Genomic DNA, 22,925 nt, shown 5'->3' with positions numbered 1-22,925 from the left:
TGTATTGTGCCTCTCTTAACATGTTTTGTCCCGAAGGATCCCCTGTGGCGCTGAAATGGAGCCACATGAGGGCTGGAGGCAGCCAGCCAGCCAGAGGGCCCTGCCAAAAGGGACTCTCTGGTAATGCAGCCAACTCCGAGCAGAGATTCTGACTGAGCTTTGAGGCTGGGTTTCGTGAGAAAGAAGTTTGAGCCTGGAAGCAGCTGGGTTTGGTGAGGGAGATGGTTAGAAAATTGCTGTCTTAAACTGTGCAGGACTGGAGGCTGTGGCTGGCTTTCCCAGCATGCAGTGCAGATTTTGTCTGCACCTCCCTTTTGTCAACAAAATGTTGCCTGTTAGGGTGTGGAAAACCCACCCCCAGGACAAGCAAAGGGCCTGTGCGGGCTGAGCAATGGAAGCAGGAGAGGCGGGTTGGCGGTGTGATATTAGGACAGCAGGAGAGCTCTCTCCCACCCGTGAGGCTCGTGGGGGCATGGGACGGACAAAGCCTCAGTCAGGCCCAGGGGGCAGGCAGTCGCACGGTGGAGAGCTTTCCTTGGGCATACGGGAGCCTGATGGATCTGGCTCTCCAAAGGGTCAGAGACCTCACTCCCCCTCCATTTACCCAGCAGCCTGGATGGCCTTAAGGGCTCCCCTTCCTGTGTTTTGCATGGCAGGGTCCACATTCCCCCAACCAGGCTGGGCCCAGGGTTCCTGTGGGACTCAACCCTGATCCTGGTCAATTAGGACAAGGGCATCGCGACTCTGGATCCCTCTCCCCCACTGCCCCTCCCATGCAGGGCATAGCAAATTCACTGGAAGAAAGAGGAAGACGAAAGTGAAGGAAAAACAGGAAAAGGAAAAGGAGAACACGTCACCCTGCCCTATGGTTACAGGGTATCCATACAGCCTGCTTGAGACACCGACAAACCACAGCCACAGTCCTGCTGCTGCTCTGCCTCCAGCTCCCTGGATGCTTCTCTGGCCCCTCTGGTTTGGCCTGTCCCCAGAGTCCCTTCACACCCCACTGGATAAAATTCTGCAGCCAGCACATCCGGGCCCCATATTACTGTCCTAATGCAACAGCATGGGCCATAAAAATAAGGAATTGGTAAAAACACATTCTACATTTAGTATCTCATCCCGTTCTCTTTAGAATCCACGACAATATGAATGAAAGCACAACCAATCGCAATGCCATCTCCAAGGCTAGAGGGCAGTGCCCCCCGATAGATCTCGGGGATGTTCTCCATCTGGTGTCTTAGCGTTACCCCTGTGTTCTATTTCCCTGTCCCTGCTTAACTCCAGGCCAATGGGAGAGGTCTGTCCCCTTTCATATGGGTTCGGATTTGAACATAAGAACGACCGTACTGGGTCAGACCAAAGGTCCATCTAGCCCAGTATCCTGTCTACCGACAGTGGCCAGCACCAGGTGCCCCAGAGAGGGTGGACTGAAGACAATGATCAAGCAATTTGTCTCCTGCCATCCCTCTTCAGCCTCTGACAAACAGAGGCCAAGGACACCATTTTATCCCCTGGCTAATAGCCTTTTATGGACCTAACCTCCATGAATTTATCCAGCTTCTCTTTAAACTCTATTATAGTCCTAGCCTTCACCGCCTCCTCTGGCAAGGAGTTCCACAGGTTGACTACACACTGTGTGAAGAAGAACTTTCTTTTATTAGTTTTAAACCTGCTCCCCATTAATTTCATTTGGTGTCCTCTAGTTCTTCTATTATGGGAACTAATAAATAACTTTTCTTTATCAGCCCTCTCCACACCACTCATGATTTTATTTGTCCAACGATTTTGGTCTGCTCAGGACATGCTGCTCTGTGCTGCCTATGAGCCTTGGTCTAAAGAAAAGTCCAATGTTGTAGCAGGGCCCTGTGTGTTGTTGAAGTTGGGGAGCAGAAAACGATAATGCAGGGTGTTGTGAGAGACCACAGTGTGCGGATTGGACTCCCACCTTCTCTGTTCTTTATCACATCGCTGGTGTCTATTGTAGGATGAAAATTACTGAGGCAGGCTATGATATTCTGTTAAGAACCCCAAACTAAATAGTCTGGGACTGGCACATAAACACAACACACGAGGGGATTCTCCCTCCCCACCAGTCTAGCCCATCGAAGGAAAACCATCACCCAGGATGGGAGACAGGACAAGACACATTCAGTGTGGTGTAAGGACAACAGCCATTTTCAAGTACTCTTAATGTCTCTACTTCAATCCCCAGATAGACCACGTCCTGGACAGATATCTTCTTGAAGCTGATCTCTGCTTTGTTTAAATGGAAACACTATGTAACTTTATACTATTAGGGTATGTCTACACTACCGCCCTAGTTCGAACTAGGGTGGTTAATGTAGGCAACCGGAGTTGCAAATGAAGCCCGGGATTTGAATTTCCTGGGCTTCATTTGCATCTTGCTGGGTGCCGCCATTTTTAAATGTCCGCTAGTGAAACGAGGAGTAACGGTAGTTCGGAATAGGAAGCCTAGTCCGAACTACCTAGTCCATGTCGCGTGTAGCCGCGGGCACGGAGTCCGCACTAGTGGACATTTAAAAATGGCAGTGCCTGGCAGGATGCAAATGAAGCCCGGGAAATTTAAATCCCGGGCTTCATTTGCAACTTCGATTGGCTACATTAACCACCCTAGTTCGAACTAGGATGGTAGTGTAGACATACCCTTCCTCTTATTAGCACCTATCCAGGGGTACAGGATCTTACTCCTCCCCCTTTCACTTTGATCTGCCCATTGAGCATCTTATATAATGAGTTGTAAGCTATTGTGTGGCAGTGTTCACTGACACTCCACCCAGCGCTGTGTGTAATAAACTTCCGCTTTCTTCACATACAATGTCCAGATTCTGTTCTTTCACTATGGATACAGAGAGGTACGGGGTATCAGTCTCACAAGAGCCCCTCTGCCGTGCTCCCATCAGCCCTTTTCCTACTTTGGGCTGTGGCTTTCATTTGCTGAGAGCAGCTGCCCTGGCCTGTCACGGACACCTTTGTCCCACTCATGGAAATTGATCCCCTCGTCCTTAGAAATGTTTTCTTCATGTTTCACTGGCAGCACCCTTAAGTTGCTCACCTCTGCAGGAACTTGCCTTTGTAGCGACATGGGCCATGACCTCCGGCTCCTCCCCCGCACTACACGTACGTCTGTCTAGATGTCTCAAGAGAACTGCAGCCCTCCCACCCTGCAGGCAAGTCACCCTACAGTTCTCCCAGCCATTGCAAACTGAGCTATTCATGTTTGTAATGAGCAGATCCCCTGTACGTATCCTCGGTACGAGAGGGTATCATGACATCATCTGGAAGGAGGGACCCAACTACTCTCATTTGATGTTCTCTTTTCCTGAAACTTTCATTCTCTGGAACAACACAGAGGCCGTCAGGCCACAGATGGGACCATTCTACTCCGTCTTGAATCTCTCCAGCTCCTTAGCTTCTCTAGGCTCCAAATCCTGAATATTTTCAATAAACCGCTAACTCCCATGGATTGGGACCTCTAGGGTACTGGCTGATGGGCTGGAGAGAGGTGCCTCTTTCCACTTACAATTGCCAGCTGTGAGCCCTCTCCTGGAGTGAGGTGCCTTGCACAGGGCAGCGTATTCTCCTGACAGTTCCAAGAGGGACGTGGGAGAACCAGATCCAAACTCTCTGCTTTACCTGATTGGGAGAATGGGCATAGGGCATACACACAGGTCTCCCACAGGAGTGGTGTGTCTGGCTGGGACTATTCTATCTTAAACAAATAAACCCTCAGTAGAACAGGGATTTGAATGTGTGCCTCTCCCACTCTAGGTAAAGTCAGTAACCATACACAGACACCTGGACACACAAACACCCTGACCTCTGCACAGGAAGGTAGAGGAATGCAGAGACGCGCACACATTTCTGAGCAGGAAGGTTCTATCCATGGGCCGTGGTCTGAGAGTGTTCTACAGGAGGAATCTAAACCAACGCACTATGCTAGGGTGCACACACATGGATGCTCATGGACACACACACACAGTCCCAACGTGGAAGGTCCCATCTAGAGGGTGCTGGTAATCTGAGAATCCCTAGCAAATGGGAGCTGCTGAGTTAATGAGTGGGGTGGGGGCACCTCAACTGAAAACCCCCCAGAACTGAGACCTGAGCAGAGACTTAGAGCAGCTCGTTAGCTGTGGAGCAGCATTGGCTCTCGTGGCTCTTTGTGTAAGCTACTGGGGGAACATTGGGCTTCTTCCAGGTTAGGCAGCACAAGAGACAGCATCCCAGACAGGCAGTGATTCCTAACTTCAGTATTTGCCTAAGTACCTTTGGGGTCTATCCCTGGAGGCCTTTCTGCAAGATGCTTCAGTTCAACCCAATGTAGGGTTGTCCAAAGCCAACAGAGCTGGCTGTCAGCACTTGGAGAACCAGCCCAATTCATGGAGATCCACCTCCCTCTTTTAAAGAGCTTGTTGCTCCTTTCTTTACACAAAGAGCAGGATCCCTGCAGGAATGCTGGTTTTTATTGGCTCTTCCCATTCTCCAGGAGCTGGAGGGTCCCGGCTGCTTGTGCGGCTAGAATCTGGCCAATGCCCCTTCTTTAGGTGACTAGCAACTGTCACCCCATCATGGGGAGAGAAGATGGGGGATGCTGTGTGACTGAATAGGGCCATTTTTATCATTGTTGCTATCACTGTTATAAAACTGCAACAAATCTTATATGGAGCATGTCCTGTTGGGTGTCAAAGGGAATGTTATGATTTTCTATAGTGGACTGATGATGCATCTTAGGTGGTGCCAATCCACATCTGATGAGCTCCTCTGTGAACGTTCAGCCCACCATGGGAGCGTTGACTGCTACCGGAAAAGTTCTAAGTCATGCATGGACAGGGGACTTGCTCATGTAGCAAACTCAATCTTGTAGCTGTATTTTTTCTCTAAAGAGAACAATGGGAGTTCCGCCACATGGCCAAGGATATAAGTAAAGGTTCCTGGAGGTTCCATCATTTTTCCTTCAATCCCGCTTTTCATTTTTGGAGGATCTTTTGGATATTCTGAAATTGGAAATGTCTGATCACCCATCCTAACAGTGAATATATTCCAGCTTCTTTCTTTCTTTCTTTCTTTCTTTCTTTCTTTCTTTCTTTCTTTCTTTCTTTCTTTCTTTCTTTCTTTCTTTCTTTCTTTCTTTCTTTCTTTCTTTCTTTCTTTCTTTCTTTCTTTCTTTCTTTCTTTCTTTCTTTCTTTCTTTCTTTCTTTCTTTCTTTCTTTCTTCCCATTCCTACTGGGCATTTGCAAGGGAGAACACACCATGGAGATCACAGGATTATCCCTACTTGGTTTCCTAATCAACTACAGTTACACAAATATAATGAGCAGGGAATTCCTCCCTGACTTAACACTATGGCCAAGTGTTCTCATTTCCCTTTGGGAAGGTCCCTTAATTGCTGTTTACAGCAAAAGATGGATAAATAGCACAAAAGTGCAGGCTGACTTGTCTCCTGCCTGCTTACATTCATATGCCCTGCTCTCTAGAGGCTGAGCGAGCCCCACAGAGTGGTGTTATAAACAGTGCACAGCCCTGTGTCGGCTCTCGGCGTGGGATGCTGGTGGGAGAGAGACACACAATACGACTACCGGAGAAGTCTCATTGAAGACACCTTTGACTCTGAATTCACAGGTACCCTTTTCTCGATAATTCCAGGGCCACCTGGGCACCATGGGGTAGACAGTAAGTCCTTGGTCCTTTGTGCTCTGCACAGCCATTTCACATCCCATGGCCCTGACCAAATGGGATGAGTTGGCTCCAGGGTCCATGGCCAAAAGTCCCTCTCTTCTGCAAACCCCCATCTATAGGGGCTGATGACCTCCAAACCAGAGACCCCTGTTTTCCTTATCACGTTGGATCCTTCAGAATGAAAAGTGTTGGTAGATCACAGAACCATAGCTGTTTAGTGTGGTAAGAGAACTTAGGAGGTCTTCTAGTCCAATTCCCTGCTCAAAGAAGGAGCAGCCTCAAGTAAACCATCCCAGCCAAGCCTTAAAAACATCTAGGGATGGAGATTCCACCATTTGCCAAGGCAACCCATCCCAGTGCTTCCCCATCTGTCTAGTGATATAATTTTTTTCTGAATATCCAACCTAGACCTCCCCCACTGCAGCTTGAGACTATTGTTCCTCGTTCTGCCACCTGCCACCACTGAGACCAACCTCTCTCCATCCTCTTTGGAACCTCCCTTCAGGAAGTTGAAGGCTGCTCTCAAATCCCCCCTCACTCTTGGCTTCTGCAGACTAAATAACACAAATCCCTCCGTCTCTCCAGACTTGTTGATTTCTCCCCCTAAGATGCAGAATGCAAAGAGCAATTCATAAGAACATAAGAACATAAGAACGGCCGTATTGGGTCAGACCAAAGGTCCATCTAGCCCAGTATCCTGTCTCATGACAGTGGCCAGAACCAGGTTCCCCAGAGAGGGTGGACCGAAGACAATGATCAAGCGATTTGTCTCCTGCCATCCCTCTTCAGCCTCTGACAAACAGAGGCCAAGGACACCATTTTATCCCCTGGCTAATAGCCTTTTATGGACCTAACCTCCATGAATTTATCCAGCTTCTCTTTAAACTCTATTATAGTCCTAGCCTTCACAGCCTCCTCTGGCAAGGAGTTCCACAGGTTGACTACACGCTGTGTGAAGAAGAACTTTCTTTTATTAGTTTTAAATCTGCTACCCATTAATTTCATTCGGTGTCCTCTAGTTCTTCTATTTAGGGAACTAATAAATAACTTTTTATTATCTGAGGCTATGGCCAGTGCTTTGCCCAGGCCCCACAGAGGCAAAACGTCTCTTAGAATAAGAACTGAGAAAATAGCTGAGGCGCCAGCTGTGTGTTAATGTACAGACACTGCTGCCTTCTCTTGCATCCCGTGTCTAGTTGTTAGCGGCAGGAAGAGGCTGTTACCTGGCACTTACCTGCTGGAGGTACTAAGACTGCTCCCTGGAATACGAGTTTTTCTGCCTGGACACGATGCCCTGTCTCCTTTCTTCATTTGAGAGAGGGATTGAACTGTCCTGCCTGACACTTTTGAAGAAACAATTCATCCAGAAGCAATCAGCCACCACAGGTCATTTCAGTCAAATGCTTAAAGGCTGACAAATTTACAAAAAGCCGGTCTTCTTTTTGAAGGTGTCAAACAGTCTACGCCAAGTAGGGTGCCACCAGGGCCTGCTGTTCAAGCCAACCCATCTTTCAATGCCATTCAGGTACGCTCTTCTGCGCAATGATGTCAGTGACAAGGAGTTCCACAGGCCAAATATGAAAAAGACATCTGTACAAATTTCCTTCACCCGTGGTATAAGTCTCAAAGTTCAATGCAATTACATCGTTTCTGGCGCAGAGTAAATATAAAGGCCTGTAGCCCATACGGTTAATATTTGCCATCCACAAGGTTTCTTAATAGCTTGCATAATATACCTGCTATATTTCACAGAAGGCTTTCTCTGTTGATGTGATTGTTTGTGTTGTTATCTTCAGGGAGTTTGCTTTCTACCGGATCTCGTTATATATTACTCATAACAGTTGGTTGTAGCTCCAAGGAACCTAAACACCTCTATCACTTAAGGATAGTTAGAGTCACTTAATGGTCACAACATTTGACAGAGATAAATGTCCTATGGGTGAACTCCTTTGTCCTTTGTCTCTTGGAGAATTCAATATGGAATTGAGTGTATGTCAACACTAGCCCCCTAGATCGATCTAGGGAGGCTAATTAGGGTGACCAGAATTGCAAATCAAGCCCGGGATTTAAATATCCCGCGCTTGATTTGCATGTTCCCGGCCAGTTGCCATTTTAGAAATTGACTAGCCCGAAGTAACTGCTTGCATCTACACGTGGCAGTGAAACGGGATTTCGATTTAAAGCCCTAACTCGAATTAGCTGATATTCCTCCTTAATGAGGTTTACCAGCTAATTCGAATTAGGGGCTTTAAATTGGAATCCCATTTCAATACCGCATGTAGACGGGGGCAGTTACTTCGGGGTAGTCAATTTCTAAAATGGCAACCGGCTGGGAACTTTGAAATCTGCCTCCCCCTCATTCCCCTGTCCTCCCCCCGGCCAGGTCTGTTCATGGCCAGGAGGCGGAGCCTAGCCATGTACGTCACCGCCCCACCCCATCTTCCCTTCCTGCCATGGTGCTCAGTTGACTTCTGCACCTGGTGGCCTGGCTGAGTGGTACAGAAGTCAGACGAGTGCCACTGTGGGAGGCAACAGCACCTCTGAGAGGTAACATGTAGCACTACAGTGTTACAGAGTCACAGATATTGGGCTACGATATGTATGATGACAGGGGAGAAGAAAGCAAAATAAAGTATTTCAGGTACATGTTCCGAAGTAATACAGAAAAAAAACAGGTGTCTTCAAATGCCAGGACTTTACCCCAGAACACTCAAGCTGACCGAGGAGATAGGTGAGGATTTTGTGACAGTCTTCCATGACCTTCTCATTAATAAACACGGAAAAAATACAACTTTGATGGAGCTACTATTAGGTGGCAACACAACGGATTGGACAGCTCTTCCTGAGAGTGGTTATCAATGGTTGACAGTCATGTTGGAAGGACATGACAAATGAGTTCCATGGGGCACAGTTTGGGAGTTAATTATATCCAGTGTGTTCGTCTATGATTTAGACAAGGCATAGCGAGCACGCTTATAAAATGTGAAGCTCATTCCAAGCTGGGAGGGGTTGCAAGTGCTTTGGAAGCTAGGGTCATAGTTCAAAATGATCTGGAGAAAAGGAGAAATGGTCTGGGGAAACAGGATTTAATAAGCAAACTCCCAGGTACTCCAAATAGGAGGGAAAAGATCTATTACACACGTACAAAATGGGAAGCGACTGTCTAGGGAGGAGGACTGCAGGAAGGGATCCGGGGGTCATTGTGGCCCCCAAACTTCCTATGAGTGAACAGAGTGACACTGTTACAAAAGAATGACACATCATTCCAGGATAGATTAACTGGAAAGTTGTGAGCAAGACATCCTAAGTCCTTCTTCTACTCCTCTCTGCACGGATCAGGCTTCAGCTAGAGGATTGTGTCCAGTCCTGGGCGCCACACCTGGACACATGGGAGAAAGTAAAGAAAAGAACAATGAAAAATGATTAACGGTGTAGAAAACATGACCTATAAGGGAAGATTGAAACAATCTGTTTTGGTTAGTGTGGAAAAGAGGAGAATGAGAAGGGACACGATGTACGTTTTTAAGTATCTTTGGGTATGTCTACACTACAGCATTAATTCGAACTAACTTAATTCGAATTAGTTAATTCGAACTAAGCTAATTGGAACTAGTGCATCTAGACCTAAAAACTAGTTCAAATTAGCATTTTGCTAATTTGAACTAGCATGTCCTCATTGAGTGGACCCTGAACCGAGGTTAAGGCTGGCCGGAAGCAGTGCCGGCAGGGCATCAGGCTAGGACTTAGAGCGTGGAGCTGCTGTCTCAGGCTAGCCGAGGGCTGTGCTTAAAGGGACCCGACCCCCACCCCGGACAGACAGTTCTCAGAGGTTCCCCGCTCGCTTGTCTAACTCGATGAGGGACAGCAAAGCAGTCCTGTTTTGGAGTGCCCTGAATGCCCACACTCGGCACATCACAGCACTCGGCCATCAGCCCGGCTGCACTTGCCGCAGGCTGCCATCTGGGAGGATCAATTGGGGGGCTGCAGGAGAGTTTCCGCCCAAAGGAGCCCGCAGAGCTACCCCAGTCCTCCCCATCGGTAGCTCGTACCCCATTGCTCCCTCACCTCCTTCCACTTACCCCTCTCTAGCCCCCCTTCCTGATGTAGAAAATAAAGGACACGTGTGTTCAAAAAAATAAACTCTCTTTATTGAACAAAACTCAGGGAGACTGGGAAAAGGAGGTGGGAGAGGGGAGGGAAACTAAAATGATCAGGGGTTTGGAACAGGTCCCATATGAAGAGAGGCTAAAGGAGACTGGGACTTTTCAGCTTAGAAAAGAGGAGACTGAGGGGGGATAGGATAGAGGTCTATAAAAGCATAAGTGGTGTGGAGAGGGTGCATAAAGAAAAGTTCTTCATTAGTTCCCATAATAGAAGGACTAGAGGATACCAAATGAAATGACTAGGTAGCAGGCTTCAAATTAATTACAGAAAGTTCTTCTTCACAAAGCAAATATTCAACCTGTGGAACTCCTTGCCGCAGGAGTCTGTGAAGGTTAGAACTATAACAGAGATTAAAGAGAAGTTAGATAAATTCATGGAGGTAGGGTCCATGGAGTGGTGTTAGCCAGGGGGTAGAAATGGTGTCCCTGGCCTCTGTTTGTGGAAGGCTGGAGACAGATGGCACGAGACAAATGGCTTTGTCATTGTCTTCGGTCCATCCCCTCCAGGGTACCTAGTGTTGGCCGCTGTCGGCAGACAGGCTACTGGGCTAGATGGACCTTTGGTCTGACCCAGTACGGCCATTCTAAGCTCAGGGCTCAGGGTCGGGGGTCTCAGTGGACCACCTTGATTTTCATGCACACCTGCTCCTGGGTGGCCAGGATGGCAGCTCTCCTGCCCTAGACGGCCACTTTCCTGTGCCTAGTGCGGCGGTCGTGGATGAGGTCCACTATTTCTGCACTAGACCAGGCGGGCGCCCACCTTTTGCAGACCCGGGCAGGCTCCTGGGAGCCGCCAGCCTTGTCCTGGGAAGAGGCGGAGGTTTGGGTGGTAGCGGGTGGCTGGCTCGTGCCGTGTCAGGTGCAGGGTCTGCTGGCTGGGTGCTGGCAGGCTTGCACCTGGCATGGGCACCGTAGCCAGCCTGTGCCCCTTTAAGGGCTCCGGGGCCAGGAGGGGGATAGAAGAGTTTCCCTGGTGGTGCCCAGAGTGGCCACCAGGGCAAGCTGGGAAGGGCTAGCCTCCCACTAATTCGAATTAAGTGGCTACACACCCCTTAATTCGAACTACTTAATTCCAACTAGGTGTTAGTCCTCGTAGAATGAGGATTACCTAGTTCGAATTAAGTTGAAACTAGCGGTTTGCATGTTTAGCGCCTATCAAAGTTAATTTGAACTAACGTCTGTTAGTTCGAATTAACTTTGTAGTGTAGACATACCCTTATATATTGTTACAAGAAAAAGATTATTCTCCGTAACTTCCGAGGCTATGCTAAGAAACAATGTGATTAAATAGTAGTTAGGGAGGGTTCAGTTGAATATTACACAAAACTTCCAACCATCAGGGTGGTTAGGCACTGGAATAAATTGTCTGGAGAAGTTGTGAAATCTCCATCGCTGGAGATTTTCAAGGGCTTGTTGGGCAAACTCCTGTGAGGAATAGTCTAGATGGTCCTTGGTCCTGCCATGAGCACAGGAGAGTGGACTTGATGACCTCTCGAGGTTCCTTCCAAACCTATGATTCTCTGCATTTTCCGTAATTAACATTGTCTCTCCATCCTGGCTTTTCTACAGTGACCATCTCCTGAGATCATGGCCACATAAAGGAAGACGGGGTAACACACAGTACGTGCAGGAGTCATCGCTCTGCCTCAGAGTTGGACACCCTTTCCATAATTCCATGTCAGATTCAAACTCAACCGAATTCAACAACCCCTCCATTTTCCTCCTGCTGGGCATTCCTGGCCTGGAGATGGCCCATGTCTGGATCTCCATCCCCTTGTGTGCTATGTACACTATAGCCCTCTTAGGGAACGTCACAATCCTGTGTATTGTGAAGAAGGAGCCGAGCCTCCATGAGCCCATGTACTATTTCCTCTGCATGCTGGCTGTCATCGATGTGGTCATGTCTACCTCCATTGTGCCCAAAATGTTGAGCATCTTCTGGTTCAATTCCAGGGAGATCGAGTTCACTTCCTGCCTGACACAGCTGTACTTCATTCACTGCTTCTCAATGATGGAATCCGGGACATTCGTGGCCATGGCGTTGGATCGCTACGTGGCCATTTGCTATCCCCTGCGACATTCCGCCGTCCTGACAAACCTCGTTGTGGCCAAGATTGGGCTGGTCGTGTTGCTGCGTGGTAGCATTCTCGTCCTGCCCTATCCTTTGCTAGCGAGGCAGTGGCCATATTGCAGAACCAACATCCTCCCTCACTCCTACTGTGAGCACATCGCCGTGGTGAAGCTGGCCTGTGCTGACATCCGCATCAGTAGTTACTACGGCCTCTTTGTGGCTCTTCTCATGACTGGTGTGGATGTGTTTTTTATTGCAGTGTCCTATACCCAGATCCTCAGGGCCATCTTCAAGCTCCCCACAAAGGCTGCCCGGCTCAAGACCTTTGGGACCTGCGGATCCCACCTCTGTGCCATCTCAATCTTTTACATCCCAGGTCTCTTCTCCTTCCTTACGCACCGCTTTGGCCACAATGTGCCCCTGCATTTCCACATTCTCATTGCCAATGTGTATCTCCTACTACCCCCTGTACTGAATCCCATCATTTATGGTTTAAGGACCAAACAGATCCGGGACAGGATCCTGCAGCTCTTTACTCATTAAGAATGTGTCTACACGGCACCCTAAACTCGAAGTAAGATATGCAATTTCTGCTACACAAATTGCATATCTTAGTTTGATTTTATTTTGAAATAGGGGATGTTGAAATTTGGTGCATCTACACATTGCCAAATTTCGAAAGAACGCACTATTCCAAGACATCTTTTTATCCTCGAGGAATAAGGCATAAAGAAATGCTAAAATAGCACACCCATTAATTCAAAAAAAAATAAAATAATGGGCAGTTATTTAAGATGTTGGGTAAATATTTTGGGATGCCTCCAGTATCCCGAATTAGCCATGCATTGTAGACCCACCCTAAGGGAAATAAAACTTTCTTTCTGGTGCTCAGACTTTGAGATCCAGTTCAAGGCAGAGTTGGATGGTGGCATGTTGCTGGGTCTTCTTCCCAGAATCACTGAGGGTATGTCTACACTACCCTCCTAGTTCGCACTAGGAGGGTAATGTAGGCATACCGCACTTGCAAATGAAGCCCAGGATTTGAATTTCCCTGGCTTCATTTGCATACGCAGGGAGCCGCCATTTTTAAAACCCCGCTTGTTCGAGCCCCGTGCAGCGCGGCTACACGGGGCTCGAACTAGGTAGTTCGGACTAGGATTCCTATTCACGAGGTGTGCCAGTAGTTCGGAATAGGAATCCTAGTCCGAACTACCTAGTTCGCGCCCCGCTGCACGGGGCTCGAACAAGCGGGGTTTTAAAAATGGCGGCTCCCCGCTTATGCAAATGAAGCCCAGGAAATTCAAATCCCGGGCTTCATTTGCAAGTGCGGTATGCCTACATTACCCTCCTAGTGCGAACTAGAAGGGTAGTGTAGACATACCCTGACTGAGCACTCAAAGACAACATCCACACTGGACCTCTTTTCTGGGATACAAGAAAAAAAATTCGGAAAAGCGGATTCACTCTTCGCCATCCCAGGAAACCTCATTGTACAAGGGAGAAGGGATGTGTGTTGAAAGATGAGGTTTTCCCGAAATTTGGTGCTGGGTAGATGGGCCAAATTTCAGAAAATCCTTTTTCGAAAGAAAAGCAGAAAAAGACACACAAATTGTGCTTCGCAATTTGCGTGTCTTTCCACAACTTTCCTTTGTAGAGTAAACATAACCAGAAACATTAAATCCTTTCCTGACCTCACTCAGTTGTTCCCATATGTCCAACCAGGAAGTCAGTCTGTGATAGGTCTGTAATCGATCATAGTTTGACCTCTGAGAAGCTTCTACCTATCCAACCTCTTCCTCCTTCCCCATCTCTGCCTCACCTAGTCTATGAGGGCCCTGTCCCCTTAATGACCTGTTCCCCCATGTTCCTGGCACATCACACACTCCTCTTCTCTCGTTCTATGCCCCCCCCCCCCCCACCAGCATCATTTGCTGGATTGTCTACACCTCTCTTCCTGCCTCAGCTGGGCTCCCTTTGTTTCGGCCTCTTGGTAGGATGAGGTCCCAACTGAATATGGGCCTTTGCTGGTGGATGTCCTGACTCCTTCTCTTGCCCTACAGTACCTGGGTCCTCCCCGGTCTCCCTTTCAACTACAATTTCTTGTCAAAAACCAGCACCCTTAATTGGCATCCTGACCCAGACATCAGGAAATGGAGTGTGTGAGTGAAACACAGATGGTTTGGAACCCTAGGAGCCATATCTAATTGTATGAAACATCTCTATCCATGTGTCTTTGTCCTAATGCTCCAACCACACCAAAAGCTAAAATAAAACCCCAACTTCCACCCTCTTCCTATTGCTAAATTCCATTCTCTGTGTCATTTTTCCTTCAATCCCGCTTTTCATCGAGTGTAACATGTATGATTACCTGCCCTGTGGGCGGGTGGCGTATGTGTGCACCCGTTGCAAGGAGCTCCTGACCCTCAGAGACCGAGTTCGGGCTTTGGAGGCCAGGGTGGCTGAACTGGAGGAGCTAAGGAAGGTAGAGAGCTATGTTGATGAGACTTTCCGGGACACTGTAGTAATGTCCCACCTCCAGTCTGAGAGCCCCAGTGGTCTTAAGGAGGATGAAAATCTCAAGGGAACAGAGCATTTAATGGGAGCAGAGGGAACCCATCCCGTAGTTGGGACCCTCCTCCAGGAGGATGTTGCGGTATCCTCTCACACTGAGGATACCTCTGATGGGGAGGGAATGCCAGTTAGGAAGAGGCAGGTGTTAGTAGTGGGTGATTCGATCATTAGAAACATAGATAGTTGGGTTTGTGATGACCGGGAGAACCGTGTGGTCACTTGCCTGCCTGGTGCAAAGGTTGCGGATCTCTCGAGGCATCTAGATAGACTTATGTGTAGTGCTGGGGAGGAGCCGGTGGTCGTGGTACATGTAGGTACCAATGATGTAGGGAAGGGTAGGAGAGATGTCCTGGAGGCCAAATTTAGGCTGCTAGGAAAGAGACTGAAATCCAGGACCTCTATGGTGGCATTCTTGGAAATGCTTCCAGTTCCACGCGCAGGGCCAGATAGGCAGGCAGAGCTTCAGAGTCTCAATGCGTGGATGAGACGATGGTGTAGGGAAGAGGGGTTTAGATTTATTAGGAACTGGGGACACTTTTGGGAGAGGGGGAGCCTATACAGGAAGGATGGGCTCCACCTAAGCCAGGGTGGAACCAGACTGCTGGCATTAAACATTAAAAAGGCCGTAGAGCAGTTTTTAAACTAAGAGATGGGGAAAAGCCGATTGGTGCGGAGATGCACGTAAATCGGATGGAGACTTCTCTTAGAGGAGAATCCGTTGATAGAGATTCTCTAAGCTGTAGTCGGAAAGAGAGGAGGGGAGAGGGCAAACCATGGGCCAGAGCTGACAAACAACCGCATAGAAAGGAATCCAATGCATCAGGGAAGGGCAGACAAATAACCAGTGGCAACTTTTTAAAGTGCTTGTACACAAATGCTAGGAGTCTGACTAATAAGATGGGTGAACTAGAGTACCTCATATTAAATGAGGAGATAGACATAATAGGCATCACTGAAACCTGGTGGAATGAGGAAAATCTGTGGGACACAATCATACCGGGATATAAAATATATAGAAAGTATAGAGCAGGCCGGGTGGGTGGCGGAGTGGCACTGTATGTGAAAGATAATGTAGAATCAAATGAAATAAAAATATTAAGTGAATCAACATGTTCCATAGAATCGCTATAGATAGAAATTCCATGCTCCAATAATAAGAAATTAGCAGTAGGGATATATTACCGACCACCTGACCAAGACAGCGATACTGACATAGAAATGCTGAGGGAGATTAGAGAGGCTACCAAAATAGAGAACTCTATAATAATGGGGGATTTTAATTACCCCCATATTGACTGGATACATGTCACCTCAGGAAGAGAAGCAGAGATAACATTTCTCAATGGCTTAAATGACTGCTTCTTGGAGCAGCTAGTGCAGGAACCCACAAGGGGAGAGGCAATTCTCGATTTAGTCCTGAGTGGAGTGCAGGATCAGGTCCAGGATATAACCGTTACAGGGCCGCTTGGGAATAGTGACAATAATATAATAACATTCAACATTCCTGTGGTGGGAAGAACACCTCAGCAGTCCAGCACCCTGGCATTTAATTTCAAAAAGGGGAATTACACAAAAATGAGGAGGTTTGTTAAACAGAAATTAAAAGGCACAGTGACTAGAGCCAAATCCCTGAAAGCTGCATGGAAACTTTTTAAAGACACCATAATAGAGGCCCAACTTAAATGTATACCCCAAATTAAAAAACATAGCAAGAGACCTAAAAAAGAGTCACCGTGGCTTAACCACCATGTAAAAGAAGCAGTGAGGGACAAAAAGGTATCTTTTAAGAAGTGGAAGTCCAATCCTAGTGAGATAAATAGAAAGGAACATAAACACTGTCAAATCAAGTGTAAACATGTAATAAGAAAAGCAAAAAAAGATTTTGAGGAACAGCTAGCCAAAAACTCAAAAAGAAATAACACAATGTTTTTTAAGTACATTAGAAGCAGGAAGCCTGATAAAAAGCCTGTGGGTCCCCTAGATGATCGAGCTATAAAAGGAGCAATCAAGGACGATAAAGCCATTGCGGAGAAACTAAATGATTTCTTTGCTTCAGTCTTCACGGCTGAGGATGTTGGGGAGATTCCTGAATCTGCACCGTCCTTTGTGGGTGATGAATCTGAGGAGCTGTCCTGGATTGAAGTGTCATTAGAGGAGGTTTTGGAACAAATAGAAAAACTTAATGTTAACAAATCTCCGGGACCGGATGGCATTCATCCAGGGTTCTAAAAGAACTTAAATGGGAAATTGCTGAGCTATTATCTGTGGTTTGTAACCTATCCTTTAAATCGGCTTCCATACCTAATGACTGGAAGGTAGACAACGTGACACCAATATTTAAAAAGGGCTCTAGAGGCGATCCTGGCAATTACAGACCGGTAAGTCTAACTTCAATACCGGGCAAATTAGTCGAAACAATAGTAAAGAATAAAATTGTGAAGCATGTAGAAGAACATAATTTGTTGGACAAAAGTCAACATGGTTTCTGTAAAGGGAAATCCTGTCTTACTAATCTATTAGAGTTCTTTGAAGGGGTTAACAAACATGCAGACAAGGGGGATCCAGTAGATATAGTATACTTGGATTTTCAGAAAGCCTTTGACAAGGTCCCTCACCAAAGGCTCTTGTGTACATTACATGGCCATGGGATAAGAGGGATGGTCCTTTCTTGGATTGAGAACTGGCTAAAAGACAGGAAACAAAGGGTAGGAATAAATGGTAAATTTTCAGATTGGAGAGGGGTAACTAGTGGTGTCCCCCAAGGGTCCGTCCTGGGACCAATCCTTTTCAACTTATTCATAAATGATCTGGAGAAAGGGGTAAGCAGTGACGTAGTAAAGTTTGCAGATGATACCAAACTGTTTAGGATAATCAAGACAGAAGCAGACTGTGAGGGACTCCAAGAAGATCTCACCAAACTGAGTGATTGGGCAACAAAATGGCAAATGAAATTTAATGTGGATAAGTGTAAAGTAATGCACATCGGGAAAAATAACCCCAACTATTGGTACAGTATGATGGGGGCAAATTTGGCTACGACAAATCAGGAAAGAGATCTTGGAGTTATCGTGGACAGTTCTCTGAAAACTTCCACACAGTGTGCTGCGGCGGTCAAAAAGGCAAATAGGATGCTAGGAATTATTAAGAAAGGGATAGAAAATAAGACCCAGAACATCTTACTGCCCCTGTATAAAACTATGGTACGCCCACATCTTGAATACTGTGTACAGATGTGGTCTCCTCACCACAAAAAAGATATTTTGGCCTTGGAAAGGGTTCAGAAAAGGGCAACTAACATGATTAGGGGTTTGGAACGGGTCCCATATGCGGAGAGGCTAAAGAGACTGGGACTTTTCAGTTTAGAAAAGAGGAGACTGAGGGGGGGATATGATAGAGGTCTATAAAATCATGAGTGGTGTGGAGAGGGCTGATAAAGAAAAGTTATTTATTAGTTCCCATAATAGAAGAACTAGAGGACACCAAATGAAATTAATGGGTAGCAGGTTTAAAACTAATAAAAGGAAGTTCTTCTTCACACAGCGTGTTGTCAACCTGTGGAACTCCTTGCCAGAGGAGGCGGTGAAGGCTAGGACTATAATAGAGTTTAAAGAGAAGCTGTATAAATTCATGGAGGTTAGGTCCATAAAAGGCTATTAGCCAGGGGATAAAATGGTGTCCTTGGCCTCTGTTTGTCAGAGGCTGGAGAGGGATGGCAGGAGACAAATCGCTTGATCATTGTCTTCGGTCCACCCTCTCTGGGGTACCTGGTGCTGGCCACTGTCGGTAGACAGGATACTGGGCTAGATGGACCTTTGGTCTGACCCAGTACGGCCGTTCTTATGTTCTTATGTTCATTTTTGGAGGATCTTTTGGATATTCTGAAATTGGAAATGGCTGATCACCCATCCTAAAAGTGAATATATTCCAGCCTTTCTTTCTTTCTTTCTTTCTTTCTTTCTTTCTTTCTTTCTTTCTTTCTTTCTTTCTTTCTTTCTTTCTTTCTTTCTTTCTTTCTTTCCATTCCTGCTGGGCATTTGCAAGGGAGAAAACACCATGGAGATCACAGGATTATCCCTACTTGGTTTCCTAATCAACTACAGTTACACAAATATAATGAGCAGGGAATTCCTCCCTGACTTAACACTAAGGCCAAGTGTTCTCATTTCCCTTTGGGAAGGTCCCTTAATTGCTGTTTACAGCAAAAGATGGATAAATAGCACAAAAGTGCAGGCTGACTTGTCTCCTGCCTGCTTACATTCATATGCCCTGCTCTCTAGAGGCTGAGCGAGCCCCACAGAGTGGTGTTATAAACAGTGCACAGCCCTGTGTCGGCTCTCGGCGTGGGATACTGGTGGGAGAGAGACACACAATACGACTACCGGAGAAGTCTCATTGAAGACACCTTTGACTCTGAATTCACAGGTACCCTTTTCTCGATAATTCCAGGGCCACCTGGGCACCATGGGGTAGACAGTAAGTCCTTGGTCCTTTGTGCTCTGCAGAGCCATTTCAAATCCCATGGCCCTGACCAAATGGGATGAGTTGGCTCCAAGGTCCATTGCCAAAATGCCCCCCTCTTCTGCAAACCCCCATCCATAGGGGCTGATGGCCTCCAAACCAGAGACCCCTGTTTTCCTTATCACGTTAGATCCTTCAGAATGAAAAGTGTTGGTTGATCACAGAACCATAGCTGTTTAGTGCGGTAAGAGAACTTAGGAGGTCTTCTAGTCCAATTCCCTGCTCAAAGAAGGAGCAGCCTCAAGTAAACCATCCCAGCCAAGCCTTAAAAACATCTTGGGATGGAGATTCCACCATTTGCCAAGGCAACCCATCCCAGTGCTTCCCCATCTGTCTAGTGATATTGTTTTTCTGAATATCCAACCTAGACCTCCCCCACTGCAGCTTGAGACTATTGCTCCTCGTTCTGCCACCTGCCACCACTGAGACCAACCTCTCTCCATCCTCTTTGGAACCTCCCTTCAGGAAGTTGAAGGCTGCTCTCAAATCCCCCCTCACTCTTGGCTTCTGCAGACTAAATAACACAAATCCCTCCGTCTCTCCAGACTTGTCGATTTCTCCCCCTAAGATGCAGAATACAAAGAGCAATTCATAAGAACATAAGAATTTAAGCCCATTACTCCTTGTCCTGTCCTCAGAAACCAAGAGGAGCAAATTTTCTCCTCCCTCCTTGTGACACCCTTTTAGATATTTGAAAACCGCTATCATGTCCCCCCTTAATCTTCTTTTTTCCAAACTAAACAAGCCCAGTTCATGAAGCCTGGCTTCATAGGTCATGTTCTCTAAACCTTTAATTATTCTTGTCGCTCTTCTCTGTACCCTTTCCAATTTCTCCACCTCTTTCTTGAAATGTGGCGCCCAGAACTGGACACAGTACTCCAGCTGAGGCCTAACTAGTGCAGAGTAGAGCGGCAGAATGACTTCACGAGTTTTGCTTACAACACACCTGTTGATACAACCTAGAATCATATTTGCTTTTTTTGCAACAGCATCACACTGTTGACTCATATTCAACTTGTGGTCCACTATGACCCCTAGATCCCTTTCCGCCATGCTCCTTCCTAGACAGTCGCTTCCCATCTTGTATATATGGAACTGATTGTTCCTTCCTAAGTGGAGCACTTTGCATTTCTCTTTATTAAACTTCATCCTGTTTACCTCTGACCATTTCTCTAACTTGCTAAGGTCATTCTGAATGATGTCCCTATCCTCCAAAGAAGTTGCAACCCCACCCAGTTTGGTATCATCTGCAAACTTAATAAGCGTACTCTCTATCCTCTATAAATATTAGAATAGTGGGGACTGACTATAGACCACTTAACCTCCCAAAAAAGTGGATGAGGCTTTCTTTAAACAATTAGCAGAATCCTCCAATGCAGAGGAGTTGGGGGGAAAGGGAAACTTCCAGTCCTCAGACATATGGTGGGAAAATAACACAGCAGAGCACAGATCATCCAACAAGTTCTTGGAATGCACTGGGGACATCTTTTTTGTTACAGAAGGTGGAGAAACCTACTAAGCGGATGCTGTTCTGGAATTAATTTTGCCAAATAGGGAGGAACTGGTAGTGAATATGAACAGGGAAGGCAGTTTGGTAAAAATGACCCTGAAATGATCATGTTCATGCGTCTAAGAAACTTGCCAATTAGCCCATCATAAAATGGGATGTTCAGGTCTTTCCTCCATGTCCTATTCCCTTTCTATCTCGGTCTTCTCTCCTGAGCCTCCGGTCTCTCGCTCTGTCTCTCTCTTCCCTCTTCCTACTGCCTCGCCCCCTTCTCTCTCAGCTCTCCTCTATATCCTGCTTCTCTCTCAATCTCTCTTTTTCTCCTCCCCTTCCTGCCTCCCATTCTCTCTTCTCCTCCCTCTCCTGCATAGAGAGTGTGGAGCCCAAACGGTTGTTTGTGCCACTTGCTCCCGCACGGTAGCCCAGCTGAGCAGCTGCCTATAAGCTCCAGCTGCCCCCCTGCACCATTTCCCTTCACCCCAGCACTGATCCTGCAGCCTCCCAATTGTCCTCTGCCTCCCCCTCATTCCCCTGTCCTCCCCCCGGCCAGGTCTGTTCATGGCCAGGAGGCGGAGCCTAGCCATGTACATCACCGCCCCACCCCACCTTCCCTTCCTGCCATGGTGCTCAGTTGACTTCTGCACCTGGTGGCCTGGCTGAGTGGTACAGAAGTCAGACGAGTGCCACTGTGGGAGACAAGAGCACCTCTGAGAGGTAACATGTAACACTACAGTGTTACAGAGTCACAGATATTGGGCTACTATATGTATGATGACAGGGGAGAAGAAAGCAAAATAAAGTATTTCAGGTGCAGGTTCCGAAGTAATATAGAAAAAAGAAGAGGCTAAAGATTATTTAGACATATTAGATGTCTTCAAATGCCAGGACTTGATGAAATTTACTCTAGAACACTCAATGTGACCAAGGAGATAGGCGAGGTTTTTGTGACAGTCTTCCATGACCTTCTCATTAATAAACAAGGAAAAAATACAACTTTGATGGAGCTACTATTAGGGGGCAACACAACGGATTGGACAGCTCTTCCTGAGAGTGGTTATCAATGGTTGACAGTCATGCTGGAAGGACATGACAAATGAGTTCCATGGGGCACAGTTTGGGAGTTAATTATATCCAGTGGGTTCGTCAATGATTTAGACAAGGCATAGCGAGCACACTTATAAAATGTGAAGCTCATTCCAAGCTGGGAGAAGTTGCAAGTGCTTTGGAAGCTAGGTTCATAGTTCAAAATGATCTGGAGAAAAGGAGAAATGGTCTGGGGAAACAGGATTTAATAAGCAAAATCCCAGGTACTCCAAATAGGAGGGAAAAGATCTATTACACACGTACAAAATGGGAAGCGACTGTCTAGGGAGGAGGACTGCAGGAAGGGATCCGGGGGTCATTGTGGCTCCCAAACTTCCTATGAGTGAACAGAGTGACACTGTTACAAAAGAATGACACGTCATTCCAGGATGGATTAACTGGAAAGTTGTGAGCAAGACATCCTAAGTCCTTCTTCTACTCCTCTCTGCGCAGATCAGGCCTCAGCTAGACGATTGTTTCCAGTCCTGGGTGCCACACTGGACACATGGGAGAAAGTAAAGAAAAGAACAATGAAAAATGATTAACGGTGTAGAAAACATGACCTATAAGGGAAGATTGAAACAATCTGTTTTGGTTAGTGTGGAAAAGAGGAGAATGAGAAGGGACACAATGTAAGTTTTTAAGTATCTTTGGGTATGTCTACACAACAGCATTAATTCGAACTAACGTATTTCGAATTAGTTAATTCAAACTAAGCTAATTCGAACTAGTGCATCTAGACCTAAAAACTAATTCGAACTAGTGCATTTTGCTAATTTGAACTGGCATGTCCTCATTGAGTGGACCCTGAACCTAGGTTAAGGCTGGCCGGAAGCAGTGCCGGCAGGGCATCAGGCCAGGACTTAGAGCGTGGAGCTGCTGTCTCAGGCTAGCCGAGGGCTGTGCTTAAAGGGACCCGACCCCCACCCCGGACAGACAGTTCTCAGAGGTTCTCCGCTCGCTTGTCTAACTCGATGAGGGACAGCAAAGCAGTCCTGTCTTGGAGTGCCCTGAATGCCCACACTCGGCACATCACAGCACTCGGCCATCAGCCCGGCTGCACTTGCCGCAGGCTGCCATCTGGGAGGATCAATTGGGGGGCTGCAGGAGAGTTTCCTCCCAAAGGAGCCCGCAGAGCTACCCCAGTCCTCTCCATCGGTAGCTCGTGCCCCATTCCTCCCTCACCTACTTCCACTTACCCCTCCCTAGCCCCCCTTTCTGATTTACAAAATAAAGGACACGAGTGTTCAAAAATATAAACTCTCTTTATTGAACAAAACTCAGGGAGACTGGGAAAAGGAGGTGGGAGAG

At 46.9% G+C, this 22,925-nt stretch overlaps 1 protein-coding gene across 1 annotated transcript; it reads left to right on the top strand.

Annotated features, from left to right (window-relative positions):
- The first annotated feature begins 11,539 nt into the window (after positions 1-11,539).
- LOC102454983 (olfactory receptor 52P1-like) lies at positions 11,540-12,478 on the top strand. The gene has a single exon (XM_006125924.2). It carries the CDS (start codon positions 11,540-11,542, stop codon positions 12,476-12,478), a length of 939 nt encoding a protein of 312 aa, XP_006125986.2.
- The last annotated feature ends 10,447 nt before the right edge of the window (positions 12,479-22,925 follow it).

This window comes from Pelodiscus sinensis, chromosome 1 (assembly GCF_052426305.1).
Source record: "Pelodiscus sinensis isolate ZL-2025 chromosome 1, ASM5242630v1, whole genome shotgun sequence".
Taxonomy (NCBI): Eukaryota; Metazoa; Chordata; order Testudines; family Trionychidae; genus Pelodiscus; species Pelodiscus sinensis.
Note: the sequence above shows the minus strand (reverse complement) of the source record. Positions and strands in the feature narration are given on the sequence as shown.

Excerpts from the sequence above, each read along its gene's own strand:
- LOC102454983 (XM_006125924.2), top strand. The coding sequence starts at position 11,540 with ATGTCAGATTCAAACTCAACCGAATTCAACAACCCCTCCATTTTCCTC.